The sequence below is a fragment of the Pristis pectinata genome, chromosome 9, assembly GCF_009764475.1.
Source record: "Pristis pectinata isolate sPriPec2 chromosome 9, sPriPec2.1.pri, whole genome shotgun sequence".
Classification (NCBI taxonomy): Eukaryota; Metazoa; Chordata; class Chondrichthyes; order Rhinopristiformes; family Pristidae; genus Pristis; species Pristis pectinata.
The window spans coordinates 80,615,683-80,636,281 of NC_067413.1; the positions used below are offsets into that span (position 1 = coordinate 80,615,683).

General features: G+C 40.4%; 1 protein-coding gene across 4 annotated transcripts in view; it reads left to right on the top strand.

Moving 5' to 3' along the window:
* sulf1 (sulfatase 1) overlaps positions 1-20,599 on the top strand; it is a 270,913-nt gene that overhangs the window by 217,237 nt on the left and 33,077 nt on the right. For all 4 annotated transcript variants that reach the window (XM_052022968.1, XM_052022969.1, XM_052022967.1 and 1 more), the window contains one exon: positions 12,166-12,295. In XM_052022968.1, coding sequence (XP_051878928.1) covers positions 12,166-12,295 — 130 coding nt within the window. The remainder of the gene's footprint in view (positions 1-12,165; positions 12,296-20,599) is intronic.

Sequence of the window (20,599 nt, forward strand, 5' to 3'; positions counted from 1 at the left end):
TACTCAATCTGAAATAGCCTGTTGCCTTGTCGGTTAATCAAAATACTGATCTAGAAACACACCTTCTTTACACTCCAAGAATTTGGTCTCCATACTATGACCACTAATTCGAATCCCATGCTCTTTGGTAACTTCACTTTTGCACTAATAGCTACTTCTGGACAAACTGGCTTAAATCTTTCTCTTTGGGGAATGTACATTTAAATGAAGCACTTAGATGTGGCTGCTGTAAGTTGTATGAGGTTAACTTCAATAAATTTTCTCTGTTGGAGGTGCTTTCTCCTGTATTACAAAGCAGATTTCCATGTATATTAGACAAAGGGCTCCTACGTCTTGTACCATAATGATTACCACAAAGAAGTAAGTTAAGTGCTGAAGTCTTGACTGGATTCTAAGTGTCAGAAACACAATCTTTGAAATTCTTAACTTCCATAGAAATTCTTAAATTCTCCTGACTTATGTAATTAATACATAAGTTATTAAAGTTCACTCCATCTGGTGTCAATCACAAGAAAAACTTGCAAAACCTTTAATGAAGCAACCTTGTCTTCATCAGTCTACCAGTGGCAAATGCAAACGTCAATGATGGCATTGGTAGAACTGACCTCAACACAGTCCTTGTGGAAATAAAGTCCCATCTTCGCACCAGGACACCCTCCAACATGTTCTGCAACACTACAAGTGTTCTAAATGCAATAGTCTAGGATAGATCTTCAAACTCATCCATGAGACGCCCATCAGCAGCGACACCAAAGTACAGCACCACAATCTGTAATCTCATCATTCAGAATATTCCTCACTCTCCCATTGCTGTCTATCCAGGGGATCAACCCTGATTAAATGAGGAGTGCAGAAACACACCCCAGTGAAGCTGCAGTGCAGGACTTCTCATGTGCTAAACAACAAACACTGCATGCAAATCCTACATCCAATGGGACAGATCAAAGATCCACAGTTCTGTCACATCTAGTTGTGAATGGTAGTGGAGAATTAAATAGCTAGCAGGAGGAGGCTCTGAGAATGTCCCCACCTCAGTGATGACAAGGCCCAGCATGTGAATGTGAAAAATAAGGTTAAAGCATTTCAACCACGTCCAGGCAGAAAGTGCTGAAACCAATTTAGTTCACTCCATGTGATACCAAGAAATGTGTGAAGCACTGGATTGAGCAAAGCCCACATGATCAAGCAACGTCCCTGACATAATACTGAAAACCTGTATGTCAGAACTAGCTGTGCATCCAGCCAAACTGTTCCAGTACAGTTACAACACTGGCATCTACCTAGCAATGTAGAAAATAGTGCAGGTATGTCCTCTTCACAAAAAAACAGAACAAATGCAATCCAGCTAACTACTCACCAATCAATCAGTCTATTCTCAGTCATCAGCAAAATGATGGAAACCATCGTCAACAATGCTATCAAGTGGACCTCACTCACCAATAGCCTCCTCACCAATACTCAGTTTGGTTTTTACTGCAACCACTCAGCTCCAGACCTTATCACAGACTTGACATCAAGGCAGTACTTGACCAAGCTGAAGCTCAATAGCTGAAGACACAGCTAACACCTGTGGAACAAATAAATATGGGAATGGTAAAGTGCTGCATCAAATGTTCTTGTGGAAAACAAAAACTTATGGTGGAGGAGGTAACATATTGACATGGATGGAAGATTGGCTGGCAACAGAAAACAAAGTGGGCATAAATGTGTCTCCAGATTCCTGCATCTGCAGCCTCATCTGTCTCCATAAATGTGTCTTTTCTAGCTGGGAAAATGTAATGAGTTGTGTGCCACAGGGATTATGCTGGAGTCTTCTTATTTTTTATATCAATGATTTAAATAAAAGCAGTAAAGGTATGATTTCTAAATTTGATGATGATGCAAAGAAAGGTGACAATTAAGTTGTGCGGAGGACATAAGGAAGCTGCGAAAGGAAATAGATAGGTTGAGTGGGAAATGATCTAACAAATGACTGTTGGAAAATGTATAATTGTCCATTTTGTCAGGAAAAAATATACAAGTATATAGATAAGATAAGATCTTTATTAGTCACATGTACATCGAAACACACAGTGAAATACATCTTTTGTGTAGTGATTTTTGGGGGTCAGCCCGCAAGTGTCACCACGCTTCCGGCGCCAACATAATATGCCCATAACTTCCTAACCTGTACGTCTTTTGGAATGTGGGAGGAAACTGGAGCACCCGGAGGAAACCCACACAGACACGGGGAGAATGTACAAACTCTTTACAGACAGTGGCTGGATTTGAACCTGGGTCGCTAGCACCGTAAAGCATTATGCTAACCACTATGCTACCGTGCCTGCTATTAACTAAATGGTGAGAGATTGCAGAGCTCTGAAATGTAGATGTATCTGGGTGCTGAAGTGCATGATTCACAAAAGGCTAGCAAGCAGACCATAGAGTTAGAGAGTTGCATAGCATAGAAATGGGCCCTTTGGCCCAGCTTGTCCATGCTGACCATACTGCCTGCCTATTACACTAATTCCATTGGCCCACATTAGGCCTGTATCCCTATAGGCCTTTCCTATCCAAGCCCCTGTCCAAATGCCTTTCACTGTCATTATATCTGCCTCTACTATTTCTTCCAGCAGCTCATTCCATATAAGCACTACCCTCTGTGTGAAAAAACTTGCCCACCCCCGATCTCCTTTAAAATTCCTCTCCTCCCACTTTAAACTTATGCCTTCTAGTTTTAGATTCCCCCACCCTATGAAAAAATCTTTGACTGTCTACCCCATCTATGTCCCTCATAATTTTATGGATCTCTATAAGGTCACTCCTCAGCCTCTACATTCCAGTGGGAATAAACCCAGCCTATCCAATCTGTCCTTATAAGTAAAGCCCTCCATTCCAGGCAACATCCTGACGAATCTCTTTTACACTCCCTCCAATGTTACCACATCTTTCCTGTAGTGTGGCAACCAGAACTATACACAGTAATCCAAGTGCTGCCGGACTAATGTTTTGTACAGCTGCAACATAACACCCCAACTCTGATACTCATTGCCTCTACCTATGAAGGCAAGCATACTAAATGCCTTCTTCACTGCACTATCTACCTGTGTTGCCACTTTCAGGGAGCTATGAACTTGCACCCCAAGATCCCTTTGTACATCCACACTCCTGAGGTCCCTGCCATTGTATATGTCCTATTAGTATTTGATGTCCCAGAATGTTCTACCTTAAACTTGTCTGGATCAAATTCCATCTGCCATCACTCTTCCCAACTTTCCAACTGACCTATGTCCCTTTACATAACCTTTAACAGCCTTCCTTGTTCAACTACTCCACCAATTTTTGTGTCGTCAGCAAACTTACCAATCAATCTATCTGCATTTTCATCCAATTCATTTATATATTTATATATATATAGGACAAACAACAATGATCCCAGCACCAATCTCTGCAGTACAGCATTGGTCACAAGCTTCTAGTCAGAAAAATACCCCTCAGCCACTATCCTCTGCCTCCTATCATCAAGCCAATTTTGGATCCATTTTACCAACACACTTTGGATTCCGTGTGCCCCCTAACCTTCTGGAGCAGCCTACCATGCAGGACTGTGTAAAAAGCCTGCCTAAAGTCCCTGTAAACCACATTTATTGCCCTGCCTTCATCAATTTTCTTAGTTACTTCCTCAAAAACAATCACAAATTTGTCAGACATGATTTCCCCTGCACTAAGCCATGTTGACTGCTCCTGATCAGTCCCTGCCTTTCCAGGTGAACATAAGTCCTGTTGCTTAGAATTTTTTCCAATAATTTCTCTCCTATTGATGTAAGGCTCAATGGCCTGTAGTTTACTGGCTTAACCCTACTGTCCTTTTTGAATAAGGATACAACACTAGCTATCCTCCAGTCTTCTGTATCTCACCCACAGCTAACAAAGATGCAAAAATCTCCATTGGAGTCCCAGCAATCTACTCCCTTGCTTTCGTAACATCCTGGGATAAATCCCATCAGGCTTGGGGGATTTATCCATTTTAATGTGTGCCAATATCTCTAATACAAACATGCTCAAGAATATCAGCTTACCCATTTCCTGCCTCTCTATCATCCACATCCTTCTCCCTGGTGAATACCAATAAGAAGTATTCATTTAGGATCCCAGTCATATCCCCTGACTCCACACATAGATTTCCCTGTTGGTCCCTGAGGGATCTAATCTTCCCCCAACTACCTTCTGGCGCATAATATAGTTATAAAAGGTTTTTGGATTCTTCTTATTCCTGCTTGCCAAGGTTATTTCATATCCTTTTTTGTTCTCCTAATTTCTTTCTTAAATTCTCTCCTACATCCCCTGTAAACCTCAAAGGACTCACTCGATACCAAATGTCTACACCTGATATATGCTTCCTTCTTATTTCTGATCAAATCTTCAATTTCTTTTGTTAACAGAAGTTCCCTAAACTTACCATCTTTGCTTCTTACCCTAACAGGGTCATGCTAACTTTGAGCTCTTACTATCTCACCTTTAAATGCCTCCCACTTATCAGATGTTGTTTTTTCCCTCTAGCAACTGCTCCCAATCTACTTTCACCAGTTCCTGCCTTATCGTGTTGAAATCGGCCCTCCCCCAATTTAAGACCTTAACTCTGCGACCAACCTTATCTTTTCCCATGACTACTTTGAAACCAAACTATGGTGGCTGTTTCCTCCACAGTCACTTCCACCACTTACTCATCCTCATTCCCTACGATAAGGTAGAGTAAAGCCCTTTTCCTAGTAGGAATCCCAACATACCACTTCAAGAAACCCTCTTGAAAGCATTTTGTGAATTCCATGCCATCTAAACCCCTTGCACTAAGGCAATTCCAGTCAATATTGGGAAAGTTAAAATCGACCTCTACTGCAACCCTATTGTTTTTACACACCATACAGCTGCTTACCTAATATCTGTTCTTCTAATTCCTGCTGACTACTGGGGAGCCCATAATATAACCCCATCAAAGTGATTGCCCCTGTCTTATTTCTACCCACTTCACCATTTTGGCTGATCCCTCCAGGATATCCTCCCTGAGCACTGTGCAACACCCCCTCACATTTGAACACCCTCTGTCCAATCTAAAACTTCTATACCCCTAAAGATTGAGCTGCCAGTCCTGCCCTTCACTCAAACACATTTCTTGATTGCAACAATACCATAATCCCATGTGCTGATCCATGCTCTCAGCCATTATCTTATTAAATAATGGAACATGCTTGAGGGCTGAGTAGCCTACTCCTGCTCCTAATTTGTATGATCAAGAAGCATGGACACAGATATCTTGGAGAGAAAGAAGAATAAAGTCATGGAAGTACAGGTTGACACTCTCTAGTCTGGCAACTACCATGGTCCAGCATGTTCTGAATCTTTATTACAGAACTATACTAATTAACTAATTATAACTAAGATCTAAAATTACTTAATCTCTACCAATTATTCTACCAGTGCAATTTTTGCGATCTCAGCCAACATTGTTTCCGACTTAGGACAGTTGCGACAGTTCTTGGAACCTGGGAGTGTCCATACTTAAAAAGAACAGTTCTCCTGCTCAGACAAAGATGACCAGGGACAATTTCTGTGGTCTGGCACCAGTCAGGACCCAAGGGTGCCGGACGAGAGGGTTTCACCATATTGTTTCAAACCAAGTTTGGGAATTTTAAAGTGGAAATAATTCTTAAAGAGACAATGTAGGTCAGTGAACATAGGAGTAGTGGCTGAACTGGTACCTAAGTGAGCTTCAAATCAAATGAAGCAGCAGCACTTTGATGTGGCAGGTTGTTTGTTTACCTCATAGTTTCTCTGAATTTTGCTAATATATATATCCAGATAAAAAGCAGCATAGAATATTTTCCAGTTGCTTGTACAAAATGTACAAATATAATAGCAGGCTGCTTATTGCAGTCTGCTTCAAAACTTCAGTTCCTATCTTTTAGAAGCTGAGGACAATACCCAGTCATTACTACATTGTTTTACTTCTGCTGTTCGAGGACCAATGTCGAGATGTCTGCCTTATTCAGCCATCTCTGAGCTGGAGACCTTGACTTGTTCTTTGTTATCCATGGCAAAAAATAAATAGATTTGTTTATAAGCTTTCACACTTTAACCAAGATTGTAACTTATTTTCCTAGAATGAGGAGGCAAACTGAATGCCATCTTGAGGGTATTGTTAAAGCAGTTCACAGGCATTTTTCCACGATTTCCTGAAGTCATTATCATTGCTGCAGATCTTTCTGGTCTGTAGCTGCAGTCAATTGTCCTTCCTTCTTTCATAAGTCACTCCTATTCTAAATGTTAGTCATCTGCCGGAGGTAAATTTGAACCATTATAATGACCTACGCCCTACAGTACTGTTGGGTTCAGATTGGCTTGCCCCTGTGAATTTACCCCCAATTTATCCCTGAATGTGAATGACAGAAGTCAATTCTGCTGTATTGATTGCATGGGTTTTTACAAGACAACTCCTGTTTTAGTCAAAAAGTTTTCCCCTTTATTCACTTAATTACACATTCTTGGCAATAAGCACATTAGTGCCTAGAATTGAATACAGTTACCAAACATCAAATTACTCCCTCTCTCAGCCATGCTACATTTTTTTATCAAATAATTTTGTAAAGATAGAGCTTTATAGTTAAAAGCAAACATGTCCAGATGATAAATCATTTGCAAAATAATAAAAAGTGATTGCTGTTCAATTCACTGGAAGATATCAGTAGCTGTCATGAGAGATTCTCTTTACAGACGAGTTTCATTAAATGGAGACACAAGACTGCAGATGCTGGAATCTGGAGCAGCAAACAAATCACTGGAGGAACTCAGTGGGTCAGGCAGTATCTATGGAGGGAAATGGACAGTCGACGTCTCGGGTCAAGACCCTTCATCTGGACTCACTTTCATTAAATCGTCCATTTTGCACCATTTCATTTACCACTGGGTCTGGCAAACCAACAGCAGAACATTGCCTGAGAGGAGTGGCAAGAGCGGATAAAAAGGGACCCAAATGGAGCCATCCAGTTAACAAAACAACAATTGATATTAAAAAAGTGCATATTTGTACTGAAGTGTACTAAATATGTAAGGGAACTAAAACGTTGCAAGTCTAAAAGTGTTATCAAGCAAAAGTTGACAGGATCTATGGTTAATGAAAGGCTAGACTTTAAGACATACTTTAATAGAAGAGGGAGGTTAAGTTTAGAGTTGAGGTTGGGAATGCATGGACATCAGTTGGAACTCAGTCAAATTCGGGCATGATCAAGCAGCCAGAAACAAAGGAGTGAAGGTCTCCCACAGGAGGCTGTAGATAAGGAGAGGTGAAACTATGGAAAACTTTAAAACAAGGCTGAGAAATTTCAAGATCAAAGCAATATAGAGTGTCAAGCAATGGGATGATGATTGAGATTGACGGTGATGGTTAGGGCACAGGCAGCAGTGTTTTGTATGACCTCAGAATTACAGCAGGAGGCTAGTGAGAAGTTTATTGACATTGTCAAATCTAGAGGTAACAGAGGCACAGAGGAGGGTTACAGCAGCAGATGAACTGAAGCAAAGGCAGAGTTGGGCATCCACATAGGCACAGTGATGGCTGGCTTCATCACTTAGACAGAAGCTGGATGTCACCAGCACATATTCAAATACTGTTCCTGCTTTCAGATAATGAAAGGAAAGGAAGATAAAGAGATTGAATTTATATGGCACCTTTCACTAATTCAGAAAATCATTTGGAAAATCCCAAAACATTACACCTACTGAAGTACTTTTGAAAGCATGGTCATTTTTCCAACCTAAGATACCAAGAACACCATGTAGATGAAAAATAGGAAGGGATAGATCCTTGGACAGCACCAGAAATAATTATGCAGAAGTGAAAAGAGAACCCATTGCACGTGATTCTCTGGCTATGTCTGGATAGATAAGAAAAAGGTGAACGGCCCCTGGACACACTGGAGAGGTGTTGGAGGAGGAGGGTATGGTCATCCATGCCTCAGGCTACAGATGGATCAAGAAACATAAGGAGGGTAGATTAGTTTAGAGAATACATTGTTATAATGATTTTGATGAGAGTTGTAATAACAGGGGCGGAAACCTGATTGTGGGGGTTCAGACAAAAACTTTAGGGAAAATGACTGTGGATATGGGAAACATTAGCAGATTCAAGGACTTGCGGGAGAGGGAGATTGGAGGTAGCATGGTAGATTGGAAGGATGGAAGTGTCAATGGTTGTTTCAAGGAGAGATTTTTCTAAGCTGTTAATAACATATTTGATGGCACAGTTGGCACAGACGTGATCTAAGAAGTTGAATAGTCAGCTGTGTAGTGGGAATAAGTTCAGCAGAGCAGGAGGTGAACAGGATAAGCTCTGAGGGGAAAAAAGATGGGGTAAAGGTCAAGGCCATGGGAACCGAGAGAAAGTTTGGATTAATGGGTTAGATGAAGGGAAGTTACGGAGGCAAGTGATCAGATGACCCTAGTCTTGATTTCAAGAGTCCATGAACAACTCATATTTGTTGTGAGAGATAAAGCAAAAGGTGAGGGGGCAACTTAAGAAGATGTTCTACAGTAGACTAAAGAAGCCAGGGATTATTTTTGTGTTCTGAGCTGGTCATAGAAAAGGGAAGCAGTTTTGGCAGGTAAAAGCAAGGCCTGATAATCCTTTATTGAGCCCTGCCAAATCCAGTAGTCAGAAACCAATTTCAGCTACGTCCCTTCAAGTAGATGTGTATTGGGGAGCAGAGATGAACACAGAGGCATTATTTAGAACTTAACTTAAGGATGCTTGATGCCAAATAATTCTTATTCTTTAAAAATCTCTTTAAAATTAATATATATTTTCCCTGCAAAGTGGTGAATGTCATTTGTACTGGTAAACCTAATTAGTAAGTGGCTGAGGCATGAAGGAAATACAGAATAGGAAATCAGAGTCAGTGGAAGTCATTAGATGTTTTAGTGATGAGTCCCTTCAATTGCCTATGTTGCCAATATAATTGAACTTGCTAATTATCTGAAGCCCCTTCAAACTGATGTGTGCCCTACTGTCACAAGAAAAATAACAACATACAAAAGAGGTATTAAAATTAGCACACTGTGACAGAATACAACGTTGATACTCCCAAGGATACCTCAGCATAGTTTTGAATAAATGCTGCTTGTTCTAATTTTGTTTATTTCTTTGCTTAATGAGTACAAGGGCCAGTCAGTAACTTCAGGAAACACACTGTGTGAGAAATTTCTTAGCCAGCAGCAACCGTGAAACCATTTGTTTTATCCTGTGTAACTGCCAAGGGTTCAACCTCGTCAGAGAACATTTTAGCAACCTCACAAATCAAAGTATACATTTAAAGGCCTTGAGGCTTAATTGTTCTCAGCCCAGTTTTCTGAAAGTTAACATATTCCACTGAGACGGAGATGCACCGTCTTAAAAGACAGCTGAACACTGATTAAAATTAAGCCCCAGGAAAGTAGCACTAAGCCTCGGTCTCACCACTGTAATGGGTATTGATTTTATTTTCCCTCAGTCTCTGTGATTGGATAGACTCTTCCTGCCTGAAGACTGGAGGTTCTCTCTTGAAACTTGTCTCAATTATATTAACATGGATAAGAAATATATATATATATATATATAAATATAAATATAAATATATATATATATATTTATATTTATATATATATATATCTTACTGACAGAAAACTAATGTTCACATCTGAGTGCTTATATTAGTGAAACTCATGCAGTATGCATCAATCAGCTGGCAAGTTTGCAGCAGATTACTTTGAAAGTTAAATACATAACTTCAGCTCTGCAAATCTTATTGAGGTCACACTGAGAATGGTTTCAAAAGATTGGATCCAGCAACACTGGTGTGTCAGTACACTTAATGTAGAAATATAGCATAATTCTCCAATTGCCTTCGCATTTTCCTTCAGAAAGTAGTGTGTCATACTGGGCTAAGTGCAATCAACACCTAACTGTCTGGAGTTCTGCCATTGCACCACTGTTAAACAAGACAGGAGCCCATGGTATTAAAGAAAAGGTACTAGTATGAATAGAAGATTAGCTGACTGGCAGAAGGCAAAGAGTGGGAATAAAGGGGGCCTTTTCTGATTGGCTGCCGGTGACAATTGATGTTAAGCAGGAGTTGGTGTTGGGTCCGCTACTTTTCATGTTACATGTCAATGATCTGGATGACGGAATTGATGGTTTTGTGGCCAAGTTTGCAGATGATACAAAGATGGTGGAGGGACAGGTAGTGTTGAGGAAGCAGGGAGTCTGCTGAAGGACTTGGACAGGTTGGTAGAATGGGCAAAGAAGTGGCAGATGGAATACAGCGTAGGGAAGTGTACGGTCATGCACTTTAGTAGAAGGAATAAAAACATAGTCTATTTTCTAAATGGGGAGTGAATTCAGAAATCAGAGATGCAAAGAGAATTGGGAGTCCCAATGCAGGATTCCTTAAAGTTTAACTTGCAGGTTGAGTCAGTAGTAAGGAAGGCTAATACAATGTTAGCATTCATTTCAAAAGGACTAGAATATAAAAGCAAGGATGTAATGCTGAGGCTTTATAAGGTGTTGGCCATAACACATTTGGAGTATTGTGAGCAGTTTTGGGCCCCATATCTAAGGAACAATGTTCTGGCATTGGAGACGGTCCAGAGTAGGTTTACAAGAATGATCCTGAGAGTGAAAGGGTTAACGTATGAGGCACGTTTGATGTCTCCGGGCCTGTACCTCACTGGAGTTCAGAAGAATAAGGAGGGTGGGGGGAATCTCATTGAAACCTACTGAATATTGAAAGGCCTGGATAGAGTGGACGTGGGGAGGATGTTTCCAGTAGTGGGAGAGTCTGGGACCAGAAGGCACAGCCTCAGAATAGAAGGATGTCCCTTTAGAACAGAGATGAGGAGGAATTTCTTTAGCCGGAGGGTGGTGAGTCTAGGGAATTCATTGCCACAGACGGCTGTGGAGGCCAAGTCATTGGGTATATTTAAAGTGGGGGTTGATAGGTTCTTGATTGGTAAGGGTGTCAAAGGTTATGGGGACAAGGCAGGAGAATGGGGCTGAGAGGGGAAAATAAATCAGCCATGATCGAATGGCGGAGCAGACTTGATGGGCCAAATGGCCTAATTCTACTCCTGTGTCTTATCATCTTATGGTCTTATAATGCGCCATCCTAGACAATGTGACCCCAATGAACAGAAGCCAGCCTGCTTAATAACCATCTCCATAGATAGTTGTCTGGGCATTTGAAGCGCTCATCAATCACAGTCACAATGAAGGCCCCAGCTAAACCATTTCAGTTGGGTCAGGGACAGGATTCATACTTTTTCTGGGCTCACATCAACCATGAATATATGTTACCTGGAGTTAGCTAGTTATCCCTTCAGGGTTCATTACCAGCTTGAGGACTGCTCTTTGTTGCACTGGACAGGGCTTCTACATTGCATTGCCACTTATTGAAGAAGTAAAATTTCACTTTATCCTCTGTATGTCATCCAACTCTCTTTTGTATAAATACCACCAGAATCAAGGCAGTCCACTGGATGACTATTTCCTGAGTCTCTCCAAAACCATGATAAATACCTGTACAGAAGTCACACCCCATTTCTACTGAAGGCAGTGCAGTAACAAGATCATAATCGGTGTCAGTAAGTGGTGTGAGGGTATTCGACAAAAAGTCTTCTCCATAAGAGTTTCTTACTTCACTTTATAGGAAATCTGTTATATATTTATTACTGATTAACTTTATATATCTGCCTCACGAGGCATACCTGTTGTTAACTGACACAAAGCTGGTGGCAAATTTTATACAAATCAATAATATTCTACAAAACTGACAAGAGAATGAGGACAACACAGTCAGAATCTTTAATTAATATGTTAGGTGAATTCAGTCAAGCTGTTCTAAAAGTTGAAAAATTGTCACCATCTTCTCTCTGGAAAACAAGGCTTCATTCTGGATTGACCCTCATTGTGGACCTTAAAGGTCCTGTACCCAAACTCCATTGCAGGTAAATATCATGCAGCTTTTCAGTAAATCTGGTACATCTTTATTGGTTACCAGCTGAAATCAAACTTGTAACTGGCCCATACTCTTAAAGTAAGCTGTGATAAAACTTCATGCACTCTCATTGTTCACACAAATATTTTGTTGTTCATTTTTCCAGCAAATTGCTTCGTAAGAAGGAAGATGGAACTGGTGATGCCCAACAAACGAATTATCTACCTAAATATGAAAGGGTAAAAGAAGTCTGTCAACAGGCAAAGTACCAAACAGCCTGTGAACAACCTGGACAGGTAAACGATATTAATCATAAACAAGAATATTTTGTGCATGGTTGTAGATCTACAGCTTAATACAGGCAACAAATTAAATGTATTGTGTAAAGCATTAGAGAACCAATGCATTACAGGTGACTGACTGGCTGTAGGAAATGAGGTGAGGGGCCACTCTCCATTAGCATCAATGATTCAATTCATTTTGTTGGTCTCTTTGAAGCTTTATGCCAGTTGCTTGGTGATTACAGCAATCACACAGCTACTGCCCGTTGTTTGCCAATTTGTTGAAGTTTGAAGTTGCTTAACATAAAAGCATTAACTACAAAGACCAGGTTGTAAACTTAATTATAGCTGCAATTATACTGTACGATCACCACCAATTCCCTAAGCACAGATGTCACAGAGCCACTTGCAAGCTGAACATAAAACAGCTGTGGCTCTGAGGCCAGAGTCTTTGATGTTATTATCCCAACACCAAATATATAATTGCTTTGTATTATTTAAGAATGATTCCTATCAAGTCACAACGTTTGTCCACCAAAAACTTATGCCATCCAGGCCAATACTTTTGTACAAATGACATGGGCATGTTTCATTTATTTTGAGAGAAGATGTTAAACTGAGGGCTCAGTCAGTCAGACAAACACCATGATTCTATGGCAGTAATTGAAAAGAGGAATTCTCCCATGCCAACAATGCCCCCACAACCAATCCATAAATATATGATGTACAATTAATGTATAATTTTTTGGCAAGACTTATCTGATTTATGTTATTTATGTTGGTTCAGGAAAGGCCCCAGTTTAGAACATTTTTGCACAGTGCAAATGTTTTTGTGTGCAACCTAAAATGTTGCATCAAAACCCAAGAGATAAATAAGATCAGATTCTCTATGTATAGGCTTATACAGTGATGTCCATGGGTAAACACATATACATTGAATTTGTACATTCAAAATTTATTCTGCAACTGTGGCCCTGTGAATGATGCAGGCCACTCACACAGAAGTAGGCCTTAGCTGGGGTCAACTCCAAGCTCCTTAAATAGGATGTCCATTACCTGGATTGTGATACTGGGTCCAATGTATGGATTGTTTGGCAGGTAGGCCTGTAAGATTTTTTCTTACTGCTTAGTTCTGTTCTCCAAGCCTCTGGTTAAGATAAGATATATTTATTAGTCACATGTACATTGAAACAAGCAGTGAAATGCGTCTTTTGCGTAGAGTGTTCTGGGGGCAGCCTGCAAGTGTCACCATGCTTCCGGCACCAACATAGCATGCCATAACTTCCTAACCCATACATCATTGGAATGTGGGAGGAAACTGGAACACCTGGAGGAAACCCCATGCAGACACAGGGAGAACGTACAAATTCTTTACAGACAGCGGCCGGAATTGAACCCGGGTCGCTGGTGCTGTAATAGCGTTACATGTCCTCCACCACTAAACCCTGGCAGGATGACATGAAAGACCAACCCCACCCATGTTCCCTCCAACAATGGGTCATGTCTTGGATGTCTCACACTTCTGCCAGCACAGTAGTGTGGTGGATAGCGTAACGCTTTACAGTGCCAGAGACCCGGGTTCAATTCGGCCACTGTCTGTAAGGAGTTTGTACATTCTCCCCGTGTCTGCGTGGGTTTCCTCCAGGTGCTCCGGTTTCCTCCCACATTCCAAAGACATACAGGTTAGGAAGTTGTGGGCATGCTATGTTGGTGCCGGAAGCGTGGCGACACTTGTGGGCTGCCCCAGAACACTCTACGCAAAAGATGCATTTCACTGCATGTTTCAATGTACATTTGACTAAGAAAGCTCTTATCTTATCTTATCTTATCTCTTTCCTTCACTCATGCTCCAACCCCAGATCCGTGACCCACCTAATTTCCCAGTTTTTGCTCCACAGTGATCCTGGCCCTTGTGCACAGATATGGTTGTCACATCCCAAACGTGCCCTGACACCCCGCACATTTGCTGGTTATTATGAAGTCTGCTTCAACCATTGTTTCTGGTTGGAAACACGTTACCTTAATAACCTCGGTCTCCATTCTACCTTACCCTCTTTATTCTTCTGATGATTACCCCAGGAAAACTCCGCATTCAACGAGTCAACTTTTGCAGTTTCTGTCAGCTCCAACAAGATTCCACCACCGGAACCTTTTCTCCTCCCCTCCTCATTCGGTATTTCAAAGGGACCATTCCCTTCATTTCTCTATTTTTTTCCCTGTTTACCATATTTTAAGTACACTTTAGATTTCCTCTTAACCTTCTCTAGTTGAATGAAAGGAGCCCCAGATTTTGAGCATCTGCTCAAAACTAAAGCCATTCATCTCTGGTGTCCTGCAAGTCATCCTCAGCTGTGCTCTCGCCTGACCTCTACTTCCTCCCCAAAAAGACTTCCAGAACAGAGCACAAGACTAATTGTAACCTGACAAATGTTTTCACTCTTTTGCATCCTCTCTTAAGTCATTAGGAATGATCACACAGGAGCTGTCAGAAATTCCACACCTTTCTGCACTGTGTAACTTCTACAGGGGCTTCAGGCAGCAACACAATGACTAAAGCACCTGCATGTTACTGATTGGAGACCCCTCTTAATACACCACTCGAGGTTTCACAATGTCAATTAGACCCAAAACAAAATCAGAAGGTCCTGGAAATACTCAGCAGGTCAGGCAGCATTTGTGGAAAGAGAAACGGAGTCAATGCTTCAAGTGGAATTCCCTTCGTTGGAACAGGGAAAGAGAGAAAAGAAAGTAGTTTTGAGCTGCAGAGAAGGTGGATGGGAGGGATGGATATGACAAAGGGTCCATCTATGACAGGGTGAGGCCAGGGTTGCCATGGGGATAAATGTTATAGATCCTCCAGTCAATGGGTTAATGGGAGCTGTTAGATGATGAAAATACAAAGATGTGTAAAATGTTGCAAAATGCAGGTCATGCTGAGTTAATGGAGAGAGGAAAACTGAGACAATTTCACAGATGGACGATCTACAGCCGAAAAAACCAGTTCACTTTTGTTTTGTTTCTCTTTTCATATGTAGAAATTTCTGTACTTGCTCTTCTCCTGGCACCTGTCATTCCAATGGAGCACTCATGCTTTTCCTGGCCCCACATAACCTTTAAAAGAATTCTGTTTATCCTTGCCAAAGAGCCTGGTAGGATTGCTGTTTAGGATGCCTGATGTCCCCACCAATGGGTGAACCTCGCTTACGATGCCTGATGTCCCTACCAATGGGTGAACCATGCTTAGGATGCCTGATTGTCCCCTACCAATGGGTGAACCATGCTTATTGTAATTAGTTGCCCACCTAAACTAGTGGCTCAGTGAAAAATTCAGAAGCCAGATTGAGGCAGCAAGGGGCAATCAGTCCATGATGAAACCATTGATCCTGAGCAGAGTCCAGACTATCGATATCACATTTCTACATATCTGAAGATGCCATATTATAATTTTCAGGCTATAACAATGGCTTCATATAAATTACAATAATATAATAACAATTCAGAAACCATGGACTATGTTAGGAAGTCCTCCTTTCACAGAGATCAACATGGATCAATCCCAAAGGTAGTCATTTTCTGCCGCAATCCCAGTGAAGCAAGTGACAAACGCTTTTCTGTGTTAAAATGCCTTACTAGAAACAGGTTTTTTTGTACTAAACCACAATAGTCTACCTTATTACATTCCTTTCTATGACCTACAAGCACCAAATGTGTTTAACTATAAAAACCGCCTGAATACTTCCATTATAAAAGGATTATCCCCAAAGTATTGGGCTCCTGTGGTTCTGTGTAGCAGTTAGTAATTTTCTGCTCCATTCTCTGTGAGTCATTGTGACACAGCCTTGATATATTGTGTGCTGCTTGCAATACTTAGTTCCCTGTTATTGACACTGGGAAAAAAAAACTTGTAAGAAAATTCTTCAAATAGAAATTCATGGGAAATGAAATTGATCATAACATGCTCCAGACCAGTTTGCTATCTTTTCATATGTTTGGTTTGCAGCGAATACCTTGCATGACTTTCTAGCACTTACAATGAAATCGCATTTTCTCCCTTCAAAGCCCATTTTGAAGGGTTTGATGGAAGGCTGATATGCATTACCATGGCCCTGAGTCAAGTTGTCCTAAACTTTAAATCAACAATGAATGAAAAATAAGAGTAGATGAAAAAACACTCTTTCAGTATCAACTTTCGAGAGATCTGAGGTGCCACGTACAATTGCAATTACTAATGAATGTTACTTTGGCTATGCCTGAAATATACCAAAAAATTGTTACTGCCAAATAAAACATCCCAGTGACAGAAGCAAACAGGTAAGTGGTTCAGGTTGTGTACAAAAATATGGAAATATTGGCACACTTGCCCAACAGGAACAAATGGCCTCCGAATTTCTAGATTAGCAACTGGTTCAGATTTTGATGGCACATGTTTTATGGCCAAGAGGAAAGCTGAATATCTATAGCTGCATGTTACAGATAAAAAGTTAATTTATAGAATTATTTTCTTAGGTAAAGCCCCAAAACAGTAAAGGGTAAACTCAGGATTGGTGTTGAAAAGCAATTCTTCATCCAAGGTGAACAGTAGCTAATATGTTCTAGATAGGGAAACAAAAAATCTGCAGTCATTCAAGAGACAACTTGATGCTGATCAAGGAGTTATGGTTTTCCATGGGAGCAGCAGATAGGTTGGCTAAATAACTGCCCTTAATTGCACTCAACTGCAGAATTTCTTAATTGTAACCTGTCTAATCTTGTAACTTCCAAAACAGGTAATTGTATAAATTGGTAAAAAAAAATGGTTTATTATTGTCACATGTACCAAGGTTCAGTGCAAAACTGCCATCCATACAGATCATTTCATCACATCAGTACATCGAGGTAGTACAAGGGAAAAGCAATAACAGAATGCAGAACATAGTGTTACAGTTACAGAGAAAGCACAGTGCAGGCAGACAATAAGATGCAAGGGCCATGACAAGGTAGATTGTGAGGTTAAGAGTCCACCTTAACGTACAAGAGGTCTGTTCAATAGTCTTATGCATATAACACAAGCAGCTTTCTGAAAAGTTTCTACCTTAAAATTCAGTTTTTTCATTGTGGTTAGTAGTTCTGGAGTCTAGACAATGACGGTTAAAAAAATGCTTTCGGGTTCTAGTTTTAGACAGACATTAAAGGATTAACATAGAGAGGGTAAATATAAAGCAGGGAATGTGGAAATTGATGCTTCAGGAATATAATTACCATTCACACCAGTAACTAAATTTGAAAATTAATACAAAGTGCTTGGCTGATGATCACAATGCAGCAGGTGTAACATCTGTTGCAGCACCAAATTGCCCAGAAGCCAACAGCAACACATTTATAAAAGGAATGTTCAGAACTGGATGTTTCAGGAACGCAGCCAAGCCTGCTGCTTCCCACTGAGGTGATAACGCCCCTTTAAATATTATACAAACACGCAAGGCTGGCCTGATCGCTATCAGGAAATTCACCTAAGTGAGGTAGTTAAAACTTATATTAGTGTGGCAGAGCTTTAAAGGGAGTACTCATTAGAGGGATTACCTTAAGGGATTGGAGAGGTATGGTACTGTGGAGCATGATGTTGGAACAAAACAGCTTCCAATTTACAGAAATAACTTGGATTCAGAAACTCAGAAAAATTCAGATGATGCCAAACTGGGGTTTGGAGGTAGATGAGAAACTACAGAATTAAGTAGATACGGCTTATCAATGGATGTATGATGCTTAGGGCAAATACATTTTGGAAGTAGGAACCAAGTGGCAAACATACTTCACAAATGATGTTTTAATAGCCAAGTACAAAGATGAAAAAGCCCAGTAAGTTTAGTAGACTTGGAGCTGGAGGAAACACTGCAGAAATTTGTACTTCAGTTGTGTGTAGTCCAACTGCAGCTGGAGGGCTGCATACACTTCTGGGCTTTGAACTTGGCAGGATATCTTGGCCTGGAGGAGATGCAATGCATAGTAATGGGAAAGGACCATAAAACCACACTGAGTGTTAAAACGTTAAAATTATTAGGCCAGGTTGCACAAATTTGACTTGTATTCCCTCAAGTTTACAAGACAGAACAATAGTCTAGTTGAGCTGATTAAAACTGTAAAGGGATTTCATGGTGCAGAGAAATGATTACCCCCAGTGGAAGAAACCAGAACAATAAGGAACAATTCTATAATTGGGGAAAGAGGCAAAAGACAGCATGTTTTCACACAATGGCAAATAGAAATCTTGAACTCTCTCTCCAAGAATCTGGGCTAATTAAAATTTTCAAGACCATGACTGATCAAAAGATTGTTGTAGGTAGAAATCTGGGAATCAGCTCCCTTTCTCAGAACATCCAGCAGCAAATAAGAGTGTGATGTGGTGATGGATGATAGAACAAGATGATAGGGTGTAACTCTTCTTTGGGATTTGGGATAGAGCATGTAGGCCAAAGCAGTGGGCAGAAATTGCACCATATCATCCAGATGGTGTCTAGAAGATTCACAAAGAAAGTTCATGTGCATTTCTGGTGTATTGGTATGTGGAACTCCTCAGCCACACAATTGTGCTTATTTGGAAAGAAAAGTGACATTATTTAAATAGAATAAAACTGCACTTTTTTCATTCCAATACAGCAATTTGGGGGAAGAAAGGTATTGGATAGAATGTCTTTGAGAGACACTTGGTCTCCTATCTAAAATCTGTTAAAAAATAAAATGACGTGGCAGTATTGAATAGCATGGTATGGATAGGAATCATCTTAAATATTTTCTATCAAATATTCTTCTGCAGTTACATTTAATATACTGATGATTTATTTTACGTATGTTGCAATAGATTAATATTTTATTGCAGACTTTCTAAATCATTTGAAAACAAAAAGTACAAAATACATGGAGCTCTCACTGGATGGGAGCTGCCCACAACAGAGAACTTATGCCAGAAATGAAAGTTGCTCACTCTACGTGGTATGTGGTTCTTGAAAGAAACAATATACATTAAAGTCCACATTGCCAATTATGTGGTATGATTGGACATATTATGCTTTTGCTGATTCCAGTTAACTGTGATTAATGAGTTTAAGTTGCATGACATTCGTGCTGAGAAACAATTATAAATTTGGAAGTATTTACCAAAGAGACCTGTAAAAGGTTGTAAAGTGAGATTAAAAGGCAAGGATTAAAAACTTGCATAATAAATCATTTAAATCAATTGCAGAAATAGAATACCTGGATCTGATTCAACATCTGCGTTTATGCTGGTCAAAGCCAAAGAAAACATTTTGGTTTATAGGCCCAGAATTAAAATTTCTTTGATACAACATTTTGCTCCTTACACTGGCTGCAGACCATGACCTTCTGAAGCATGTGAAAATCAAAAACTGCAGTTGCTGGAAATCTGGAATAAAAATGGAAAATCCTGAAACACACAACGGGTCAGGCAGTGTCTGTCGGAAAAGAAGCAGTTTAGCTTCAGGTCAAAGTCTCTTTGTGCTGATTAGGAAAGAGCGAAAATAAGTTTGTTGTAAACTGTAGCGAGAATAAGAGAGGGATAGATAGGACAAAGGGAGAGTCAGGGTTGTTGTGAGCACAAGCTATTGATGAAGTGATCTGGGTGATGGATTAATGAGGGAAATTATAGTGAGCGAACATGAGCAAAGAAATTTAAAAGCAGTGAGATGAGGGCAGTCAGACAAAGAAAACAGAAACAAAGGAATATCAAAACTGTGAAATGCAGAGCTTCAGGGAATGCCAAACAGGTTGGGTCATGCAAGTGAAGAGAGAAAAGCTAAGCCCTTAATACCTACCTTTCAAAGTATCCTGGACAGTCACTTATCACACAATTTAACGATTAGTACTTCATTTTGTAACATCAAAGTGTAACAGGAAAACATTCTTTGCAACGTTTTAGTGATTGATATATGGGGGCAACACATAGACTTTGATAGGTGCCTAGGATTTACACAGAGAAGGGCAAGACAGAAGCAAGAGAGATGAGAAATAAAAGGAGTAAAGGTTAGGAAAATAGAGGGAGAATGGATGAAGTGAGAGGTAAAGGAGAAAGTGCAGAAGAAGGAATTGAGATATGATAAGAGGAGCGATATTGGTGAACAGAAGAGTAGGAAGAGATAGAGAGGAACAAAGTTAAGATGAGAGATGGGCAGGAATGGAATGGCATATGGCTCAGAGGGATGGATAGATGGGGGGAAGGGTGGAACGAGAGAAGGGCAGAAGGGAACAGATGAAGAATGAACAAAAAAGGAACAGAATGGGGCAAAACCACAAGAGAGGAGAAGATGGGAAAGTAAATGATGAGGGAAT